Raw genomic sequence first — 12028 nt, 5'->3', positions numbered from 1 at the left:
GACGGAAAAGTGACGAATCGAAAGTATCGTGAGCGCGTATTATGATGTATGCACAGGCATATGTGGATTAGAGCGATGGAGAAAAGAGAAAGGAAAGAGCAAAGACCCGCGCTTAAAAAGAAGGATAGGCAGGGTCAGACCCTCAGATGTGCGAGGATTCTCCAACGATAGACGTGTACGTGTGCTGATCTTTGTAATTATAAATTGTGAATACATGTGACTAATATTATTTTCTTTTTTATTTTGTGCATGTTACAAGTTATAAATAAATATAAACAAACAACACTAACTCGATAACATTAAATCTAAGTACCAAAACGATTAATTTACTGTGTTTTTGTTATTTCTTACTCCTGTTTTTAGGTATTCGGTATTTGGCCGAATAGTGAAAAATAGGCCGAATACCGAATAGTAACCGAATATTCGTTACATCACTAGTAATAATACTTTACAAAAAATTTAGCTCAGAATGGATAAATACTTTAGTTATACCTGAATTGAATTTGAGATATATATTTCAAATTCAATTCAGGTATATATATATACACTAATCTAATTCATCCAAAGTTGTTTATGTATTTTGACTGAATTTTTTGAAAAAATTATCTAATAGCTAATTCATGGAATCTGAGCATAGGAGATGCCAAAAATATACAGTAAATACACAGGCTGATCAAAATTGACCTGGATTTGTAAAATAAGAACAAGTCTGCTCACAAGGATGAAACTGTGTACACTCCTCAAATTACTCTCCTGCTACACATACAAATTTGATCCACTTTTCTGGTAGTGATTGTATTCCATTGGCAAAAAAAGTTTGGGAACATTGCCACAGCCAATGTCACATAGCTGCTTAAACTTAGCTGTTAGTATGGAATTTTTGGCCACCCAAATGCTCTTTCATGGATCTCATGGTGAAAGATTGGGACGGTATTGTGGATGATCCAGAACTGAGAGATGTCAGTATTTGAACAGTGTGGATAGCGAGATAATTGCTTATTCCTCAGAACAGGTTTAAATTTCGTTTCTGAACGTTGGCAGGTCAAATTGCGGTAATATTGGAAATTGATTGTAGCCTTATTTTCCAGAAAATCAATGTAACTGATGCTGTGTCACAATCTCAGAAGAAATTGTTTGACTTTAATATAGTTATATTACAGCTGATCAGACTTTGAAATGTTTATATATGTATCCCAGAAGATTATTGCAAGGACTTTTCTGGCACTTTTCAATTTTAAATTTCTTGGGAGTGGAAAATTCCTTTCTTCATTCAGTACTTTCATTCTGCTTTCAGTTTCACATTTCATAGCAGGTGATAATCTTATTGAGGAAGCAATTTCCTTTGTTTGTTGTATCATTCCAACAACTGACTGAACACCTCTATACTTTATGCCTCTGATCAAATGCTAAGTTTTAGGAACCAATTGGGCAGAGACCTTTTGAAAGCATAGATGATTATGAATAATGCTTTGTGCATACTGTAACTGATATTCAATTTCATGACCACATCTCACACTGTAATAAGATGGTTTTAAAAAATTACAACAAAATCAAAAAAACTTAATCAACAAATCTGTACTTTTTCCAGCAAGAGTAGTGACAAATGTCTTTGGTCTAATTCAGTGTTTTTCAACTTTCTTGAATATGTGACCCCTTTACAAGTTAAAAAATTCTGGCGACCCCCAGGGCCATATTAAAACTATGTCAGTGATTTTAAAAACTACGTATTTAATTTTCTTTCTGTTGAGACCTAAATATCGATTGAAAAACCAATTATACTGTGCAAAGAAGTTGCAAGAGCCTGCAAATAGTAACTTTGCCATGGGGGCGCTGGAAGCAAGTGCTCCTCATGCCACCTGCACAGTAATGTACACATGCTTTCTTTTGTTTCCATCAGTTGTTCAAATGCACCAACAAGTACAGACGTGATTGTATTTTCTTTGCGCTTTGCTTCACACAAGCATAAAATGGACAAGTTTCTCAAAAGATCGCAGCCCTCCACGTCTGGTACAAGTGGCAGTGACGGAAGTCAATCAAAACCAAAAAAAATAGACATTGCGATGACAATTACTTGAAATATGGGTTTACTGTCATGAATAATAAACCTCATTGTGTAATTTGTGGCGATGTATTATCACGTGAGAGTATGAAACCATCAAAGCATATGCATCACTTCTGAACCAAACATTCCAAAGAAGCTCACTGAAATTGTAGTTTTTTTTTTATTGTAGGACCATGTAGGTCCTACACTACAATAAGCCTTGCATGGGGTCACGGGTAAAAGAAAAAGACAAGTATTTGTAGGACCTACAAATACTTGTCTTCTTCTTTTACCTGCGACCCCCATGTAAGGCTTTGTGATCCCCTGGGGGTTGCAACCCATAGGTTGAAAAACACTGGTCTAATTCTTAGGCAAAGATATTTGTCATTACATTAAGAGCTCTTGCTGAAAAAGAAGTAAAGGTTTTTATTTACAGTAGAGTGTCATTTATCTGAAAGCATTCCAGTCCAAGGTCTTAGACCTTGATTCCAGTCGACAAATTTTAATTTTAGCTAGTACTGTGGCGCTGCAATCTTTGGCTATATCTTGGGCTACTCCAATATTTTTTTTGTTGGTGTGTGTGTTTTAGCTAGCAGTACTGGCACTTTTGTGTGTTGTTTTTTTGAGGACTGTGTGTCGTGCTGAATTGAACGTTTTTCATACTAGATCATCTTCTAAAGTATATATTTTTTGGTTTTTATATTTTTCAATATATTTATTTTGTTTGTAAGAAATAAAGAAATAATTTTTAACGATACAATAGCCACGATTATTATTTTAAAAAGTATACGATAGGCTTAACATCGATGAAAATTCAACACGAAGCAACACGCAACAGAGAAAAATTTCAACATAGGATAGGTTAATATATTTTTTCGTACGTAATCGGTTATCCGAAAAATAAGTTATCCAAACAACCCCAGTCCCCAATTGATTCGGATAAATGACGCTCTACTGTACTTGGTTAAGGTGATTTCCAAAATCAGCTTCTCAACTTTTTCAATTTTTACATAATTCAGGAGAGAATATGGAGAGAACACAATTTAGACATTGTGTTCTCTCCATACTGATGTGACAATCAATGATGAATTTTGGCAAGTTTGATTGTATTCATTGTACAAAATTTCATAATACACCTCTATTCCATTTTCACACTAACAAGTTTGCCACCATGTCTAATGAAGTAAAGGTAAATGACTGGGTGTTCTTTACTGCAATCTTGCCATATGCAAGAAATATCACTCTAAAATATATGACAGTAAGAGCAAGGCAGATGTACTATTTCAGAAATATATTATAAATTCTGGGTCAGTTTTGATCAATCATTGTAGTAAATTTTATCAACTAAAGCTATAGCTTAGTTAACAAGTAATACATATAAAATAATTAAAATTTAGATCAAACTTTACCAGTAAACATTCAATAATACTGTAGCTTCTGTGCAAATCATGAGGGAACAAATTTAATAATTTTAACATTTCTGTTCCATTTGTAACTAAAAAATAATGTATTATTTTATAAAAAATTTTCATTATCATTAAGTTTTAAGCATCATTATTATTTTTTATTTTTAATGTAGAAATTTGTGCTATTAACATAATAGAAGTAATAGTTTAAATTATTTAGCTAGATGATGATGTAGTGAATGAATTGATGAATGAAATTTGGAAAGGTAAGTTTGATTTCAATGAAAATATTTAGAATAAAATGATAAAATTTATTTATAAAATGTTTCTTATTTAGAATGTGATCACTTAATACAAGATTTGCAGTCATTACAATTGTATGATGCTCCAAAGATTCTCCAATCTACAGCTGCTGCATCACAACAATGTAGCAATTGGATTCTCTCTAAAACATTTCCTCATTTTCTTCATATGTTTGCTGCTACTACAAAAGTATGTACTGTATATTTATGTTAAATTATTCAATTATCAGTTATCTGAACTTTTCTGATATTAAGTTATTGCATTAATAGGATGCCTGTGACTTACAAATAAACTTTAATGTTATTGGTTAAGATAACTAAATACAAATAACAAAAGATAAAATTTATTGATTCTGTTTATGTATTGTTTCATTTCAGAGCTCATTTTACTAAAGATATTAAAATATAAGATTTTATAAAATTGTTAAATTTTGAAGAAATAAAATGTAATTTTGAATGAGATAATTTGTTAGAGCTAATAAATTTTATATTGAAGTATACATTGAATTATCAACTTCATTATTACAACTTTATATTATGTGACAATGTGCAAAGTGCCCCGTCTGCTTTCGCAACACAGGACTGAAGAGTTGACATCGTGTCGGTGATGACAAAGTTGTCAGGACTGACACCACTGTGGCTTAAGGACAGACACAGAAACCTCGATGGCCTTTTTTGTTCATTTTTACACAAGTGATCACGTGTGTAGTCACTTGGATTCAGGATGGAGATGGATTGGGTGAAAGAAGGGCACTCAACTACCGGGTTTCTAAACAATTACCCATTTTATTGTATAGACTTATTTACACATAGTATACACATTAGAATTAACTGTATACAGCATCCATAACTATCATTGATAAAGATGAAAGTTATGGATGCTGTATACAGTAAATTCTAATGGATGAGATATCATTCTCAACAACATTCTATTAAATCCCTAACAGAGAGAGAGAGAGAGTTTACAATCAAAATCGAGATTAGGTTGATAAATACCTTTTGAATTTTATAGTGAGTTCTTTCTTATGGACTTCAAGACTTGAGTGATAGGTGATGGAAAAGTTGGTGAAGGTAGAGGAGAAGAAGTGGATATAATGTCTTTGGACGAGGCATAGTTTTCTGATCTGTAGAGGTCCTCAAAAAATGATTTGACAACAGGGATGTTTATTGATCATCCCAAGTAGGTTAGAGTCAAGGTCTGCTATCTCGTCAGAATTCAAGTTCTCTGGCTGTGCAATTAATTTGGATATCAATTGCACAACCAGAGAACTTGAATTCTGACGAGATAGCGGACCTTGACTCTAACCGACTTGAGATGATCAACAAACATTCTTGTCATCAAATCATGTTCTTTTATTTTGGAGATCCTCCCCCTTGCTACTTTTGCCCTTTTTTGGTTAATTGTGAAGTCTGTATCCAATAGCAATTTTTTTTTGTTAGTTCTTGGTGACACATCCAGATGTGTCATTGCTGGACAAGGAAGTAAGTCCATGGGAAAGGATATAATCATCTTTTTTGATTGTTTTTTTCTTTCGAACAATTTTTGAATAAACTTTTCTTCAAGTTTAGGCCTTCACATCTATATTTTAAAATAAAGAGGATTATTAAAACTGAATTGCATATTGGAACATGCAATAAAATTATACATATGACAATATGATAGGCAACTATTTTTATCTTAATTTTCTTCTTTCATGAGAATACATTATCTGAAATATAATAAACTTTAAATAAATTTTAAATATTTATTTTATAATATTGTACTTCTAACACAAAAAGTTGAATATTATTAAATTTTATAATTATTCAAATAATAACAATTATTACTTCAGGAACTGTTTACTGTCTACTTGTAAAACATTTTCAACCTTAATTTAGGTTATCTTTAGTATCTACGTTTGAATGATTCATTTTATAACATCAAACACCAGAATTTAAAATTTCTGTGCTTTTTTACTCAATTTAATAGGTTTTGTAATAGGTTCCAGAAAAATTGTTCTCTTGACCTATATATTCCACATTGTGGAATATATATTCCATTGTGGCATACCACATGCATCTGTTTTATTTAAAACTCTTCTATGCTTACTAAAAATTAAAATATGAACCTGTTCTAACAATCTGAGTGGGTTTCTTTATCTTCCTCTTTTAACAGTCTAGCATTATTCCAATTTATGTTAACATTAGCTTTAATTAATTATTTGCCTTTCACCATGCTCACATAGTGGAAGGCAGATAAGTAGGTTTTAAGATTTCTAAATGCTCTAAGATTTTTTTTAATTCTTATAGCTACAGATCTCAGTGTGGAACCTATGAGGGCAGGCTGAAAAGTAATGCACACATGCTTGTAGAACATGAACAAAAACAAATAGCAAGATCGGGCAAAAAGTACTTTAAAGTACAATTCTTAAGCTTCAAAATCATATATTTATTTTTCCAACATAGCCTTAATGATGATTAACACATTTCTCCCAACGTGTAACAAGTTTTTTCATTCCGTCGCTGAAAAATTCTTCCAACTTTTCTCAAATCCAGGACTTGACAGCTGCCTTCACCTCATCGTCTGAGGTGTAATGATTACCCTTGAGGTCTCTCTTAAGTAGAGGAAACAAATAAAAATCACAAGGCGCAAGATCGGGGGAATAAGGAGGGTGTGGAATCGGTTCAAACTTCAGGTTTCACAGAGCTTCTCAGTTATGCACAAGGTGTGTGGACGAATGTTGTCATGTTGCAAGATTATTGGTGCCAGGCTGCCTCTAACATGTCAAACTCAACGTCAGAGGTGTTTTAGAGTCTTATGTACTGAGAAGAATTAAACATTGCAACAAGGTGCAATGGTAATTGTCTGTGGCAGTGATCGGACTTCTACTGTGTGTTTCATCAACAATTATGGCTTTTCCAGGCTCGCAACCACAAAATTTTATTATCCATCAATTTACAATACACCTATCAACAGCATTATCACCATAAACAGCCTTTAAATGTAATTTTTTCAGCAGTTAAAAATTCAATAACAGCACACTGTTTAACTCGCATTGACATAGCACCAGAACATGTCTCCATATTTCCTCTTCTCAAAATATACTGAATAAACGCAACAACCTCAAACTGCGCATACACATAGAGGGAGAATATTACTTCCATATGCCACCTGGCACACTTCTGAAAATCATTTCGTTTATGCTCTACAAGCATGTGTGCATTACTTTTCAGCCTGCCCTCGTATATAAGAGGCTGACTTAATACTCTCTTTCAGACCTACAACATAAATTTCTGGTTTACTTATTTCTTCTGTAAGATGTTTATCTCTCCTAATCATATCCATAACTATGGGATCCCTTTTGCTAACAATGCAATATTGCAAATTTTTCATTACTTGGTTAAGTATATTGGATAAGACCTTACTCTTAATGATAATCTTTTCTCTACTTTAGTTGTATTTCCTAAATGTATTATTTTGTTAACCTTAATGCTTTTTATAATTCCTTCTACTACTTCCTTTGAGAAACCATGTAGTTTTCTAGTTTAATAATTTTATTTATTTCTGTTCTACTGTTTTATCCTCTGGGAATTTGGAATGAATAAATTTGATTGATAAATGCATAAATATATTGTTAATACATATATTTTTCTTCATTATCCATTAACAATGAAACTGAACAATTTTATTGGCATTTTATATTAAATATGTTACCTAATTTTGTTTTTCTTTAATATTTATTATTTTTTATTATTAATATTAATTAGTAATGTTTTTAAATTTGTTTAACTAAATCTTAATTGTAAATTATTTAAAAATTAACAAATATGACCTACTATTTTGACAGACAAGCTATTTAATAATAAATTATATTCAGTTTGAATCTCTGATAATAAATATTCATTGCATATACAAAATCAACTATAAATTTATTGTTTTTAGTTATATAATTTATTTATTATGTCGATGAAATTTCATAATTCTATATTGTATTATGTCAGTAAATGATATTTATTTAATAGTAAAATATAGATAGTACCAAAATATATTGTCGTCATCAAATGGTATACAATATCACATATATTGTTAACAAGTAACATTTGCTGTGAATTTGGTGTAAGTCTTTTTCATACCTAAATGTAATAGTATTATTTCTAGAAAAAATTTGTCTAGTTTGGTAAAAACTTAGAATAGTAAAAATACTGTAAATAACTTCAGTTTGTAATTTTTTATAATGCACTTTGTTGCATTTTTCATAGTTATAATAGACTAGTTTAAATTTTAAAAAAAGTGCATTTTGATTTTTATGTTTTAAAATTAAACATGCAAAATTTTTATAGACATTGTTATTTTTTATATAGACAACTGAGAAACAATTTATTCTTGAACTTCTAACACAGTTTTTGAGAGTTACTAAACAATATGCAGATTTTCAAGATGGTATGTATTAATATTTATATGATTGTTATATTATTAAATAACTGAGCTTTTTATTCAAATAAGAAAAACTAATAATAATTGTGATAATTTAAGACTTGTTTTTTTTGTATAAATTTTTATTCTAGATTTTGATTTAAGAATTTTTAATGAAAATTTGCATTAATTAGTCATTGTTAAAAAAATAATAATAATACATTGCTATTTAAAAGAAAACATTTATCTATTGTACAATGAAATCTATTGTTCAATGAATAATTGAAACTACAGTGTAGGACCATTAAGCTGCAGGCCATTAATCCGTGAATTCGCTTAAGCCGTGCAAAAAGCTTGGATCCCAATTTTTTGGACCTGGACATGGCCTCTCAAACACCTGAGACAGGTGTTGACAGCTGGCATTTTGGCTTTTTGAATGTCCATGATTGATGTGCTATGCACTATCACAGATTAAATATTTAAATGCTGGCTTATAACTTCAAAGAGGTATTTATAGAAGATTAGTCTTTTAATTATCAATAAACAATAAAATAACTTACAATAAAATTCAAATACAGTATTAATCTATTTTATCCACGTTGAGTGTCAGTTATGGAGGCTGCCATTGTAACCAATTCACACCTTACAATGCTACAAAGTTAATCTGAAGTAAATCCATGGATCACCTAAGCCATGGTTAAGCAGTTTGGACCCCAATCACTGTGGCTTAATGGTCCTACACTGTATTAAGGACAGAATAAAAATTATTCTTTGAAGTGATCCTTTTAAATGTTTTATTGATGTGATAAATATCTGATAATTGGGCTGCAATTTGAAAAATTTATAAATCTATAAATTCCCACTGTTGTCCATCTGCTTATCTATCCTTTCTTAATCTCAAGAATGGAGTTACATAGATGAAAATTGAAACCAGATATGGAAAGCTTAGGGGAAGAAAGCCCCGATTAATTATATATGAATTTCTGGTTTGCACCAGAAGTCGTTATTTAAATTCAAAAATTTTCCCCTGGAAGGAGTTAGGTAGATTAGCATGACTCTTGCTAGCAGGAAGAGTATGATATACAGGAGCAAGACATTATTAATAAAATATTTTTAAAAAATCAATGGAGTCAGATAAATTGTCTTTACCCAATTGTACTATTAACTAGTACATGGAAAAATAATTCTCCTTTTCTCTCTGACTTCTGGAGGCTTAAAAAATTCCAAGCCTGTAGACTGGTATAAAAAACAAAAGGACCAACAGGTTAACTTTAAGAGAAAAAATATTTTTTTATTTTACACTATACTTCACCCCAAATGCACTTTGCCTTTTTTGGCCTCTTCAGTAGGGTTTCTTACAACCAGAATGTAATACAGTTTATCCATTAGAAGACACATCATTAACACAAGTACCATTGCGTTTACAGCTATTATGTATTATCAACTCTTCCCAGCATTCTGCAGGTATCATGCCATTATTTAAATTCATAACATTTTTTGCATAACAATTGTGAAATGTTCTTTGAATTTTCTTTTTACTATATTTTTTCCCTATTTAAGATTTTTACATTATTAATATCAACTTGGCAATTATTCACGTGACAATGTAAGAACACTGGAGATGTATTAACTTTAAGCCTCACCGCAGCCAGATGTTCCGACATCCTCACTTTCAGTTTTCTCTTCATTTCACCAACATAATAATTTGGTATTCTACATGTACACTGGAGTCTATAGATCACTCCTTCTTCTTCCGATAGCTCTTTATCCTTATAAGGTTCAGTCTTTATTAGTCCAAATATCTATTTTTTTGGAATGGGGCCAATTTAATTGTATTTTCACAAAAAAATTTTTTTCAAAAATATCCTTAATGTACGGAAAAGAGACATACGTATTAATTTCTTGCTTTTTCTTTACTTGAAATCTGCTCTCTAAATATTTATCATACCAATTCTTTAACAATCTTCCCGGGTAACTGTTTAACAAATACTTCTTGTTCACCTTTTTAATTTCTTCATCATTGTTATTAATTCTAGTTGTTCTAGAAAAGATCTTACTTATTTCATTAAATAAATATTTCTTTTTTGGCTAATTGGGCAATAAGATTTAAAGTTTATAACTTTATTTGCATTACAAGGCTTTTTATACTTATTATACTCTAAATGATCTTTAAACCTAACTATTGTTATATCTAAGTAATTAAGTTTATCAGATATAGGTAAACTTGATATATTCATTAATTTCATTGGCTTTCTTTAGTATTTTCTCAGAGGATGTTATTTTAGTATTGTGTATAATAAATATGTCGTCTACATACTGTGCAAGGAATACTATTCCTCCTAATAATGACAAGATTTTATCTTTGTTTATTATGACTATTTCTGCCAGTTTTGGGCCAATAATCGAACCCATAGATATTCCATCCCTTTGTTGGTAATACCTTCCATTGACTGTAAAGAAATTATTATCCAATGCAAAAGTCACTAATTTTATTAAATATGTAGGGGTATTGTACTTATGTAAACTCTGTATGATCATTTCTTTTTTGATTGAAGGATAAATTGATATGATATCCAAACTCATTAACCTATATTCAGGTAAAACTCTTCCTGCTTTTAATTTTGAAATTAAACTATCAGCATTTTTTATACTGAATTCCGAATTTGATATAGTCTGTAAAGATTTCTTTAAAAAATTTCCAAATTATATAACAATGTCATCTTAAAATCTACTATAGGTCTGCATTTATTTTGCTTGTGTCTTAATATGAACATTTAATTTAGGCACTCTCACATTTTCTCCTGGAGATATTTCTTTACTTTCAGCCATTGAAATAGTACCTTCTTTTAATAATTTTTTCAGTTTTCTTCAATGATTTTTGTATATCGTTTGTTGGATCTTGTTTTAATTCTTCAAAATTTCCTTCTCTTATGATTTCTTGTTTTTTCTCATCCAGATCTTGTAAATTCAATATTATAACTTGTAATTTATCTGCTTTAACAATACATAAATTAGATTTTTGGAGGAATTTTCTTAATCTATTATATGTACCTATATGCTGATTAGTCTTACGATCCATTATGTATCCTTTTTTTGTATTAAATTTCTTTAAATCCTCAGCAATCTTTATCTTTAGTTCTTATTTTTCTTTTTTATTGTAATTTAATACAACGTTGTGTTAGCACAATGTTGGAGCACGGCTACAGGTGTTTTGTTGTCTAGCTCCACGGTTTGTCGCTGTCTGCTGCAGCATAAACTGCGTGCAAGGGTTCCTCTATGCAGGATTCCCCTCTTGCTGATTCACAGATGCTTTCGACTTCAATGGGCTCAGCAACACAGCGCATGGCGTACCCAGTGGCAACAAGTTGTTTTTTACGACAAATCTCGCTTTAATCTGCAGTGTGATGATGGAAGAGTAACATCTGTAACATCTGTAATCAGATGTTACAGAGGGGAACATCTGCTCCCACAGTGTGTTATCCAGCATCATACTGCACAAATGCCTGGTATCATGGTGTGGGGAGCTATTGGGTATAATTGTTGATCCCATCTAGAGCACATTGCGGGCAACCTCAACAGTGATCGCTACATATGGGAAATTGTGGAACCAGAGTCCTCCCCCTTCTTCAACACATTCCAGATGCTGTATTTCAGCAGGATAATGCCCATACACAAGTTTCTCAGACTGCACAAGCCTTCTTCAGTGCACAACAGGTTTTGCTTCTTCCATGGCCTGCTTATTCCCTGGATATGTCACCCATCAAGCATATCTGGGATTTCATTGGTCATACAGATGGTCATACAGCGACTCGCTCATACAGATGGTGGGGCATACAATAAGACTGAACTTTGGTGTCAAGTCGAAGCCATCTGGAATGCCATTCCC

At 31.4% G+C, this 12028-nt stretch overlaps 1 protein-coding gene across 1 annotated transcript in view; it reads left to right on the top strand.

The window, feature by feature from the left end:
• The window catches only part of LOC111633210 (MMS19 nucleotide excision repair protein homolog), a 58713-nt gene that overhangs the window by 18494 nt on the left and 28191 nt on the right, over window positions 1–12028 (top strand). Inside the window, exons 11-13 of the mRNA XM_023377745.1 lie at window positions 3668–3713; window positions 3785–3939; window positions 8091–8169. Coding sequence (XP_023233513.1) covers window positions 3668–3713; window positions 3785–3939; window positions 8091–8169 — 280 coding nt within the window. The remainder of the gene's footprint in view (window positions 1–3667; window positions 3714–3784; window positions 3940–8090; window positions 8170–12028) is intronic.

This window comes from Centruroides sculpturatus, unplaced genomic scaffold, assembly GCF_000671375.1.
Source record: "Centruroides sculpturatus isolate CEXI.00-Female unplaced genomic scaffold, Cexi_2.0 scaffold127, whole genome shotgun sequence".
NCBI classification, from domain to species: domain Eukaryota; kingdom Metazoa; phylum Arthropoda; class Arachnida; order Scorpiones; family Buthidae; genus Centruroides; species Centruroides sculpturatus.
This window is presented reverse-complemented; position numbering and strand designations above follow the sequence as displayed.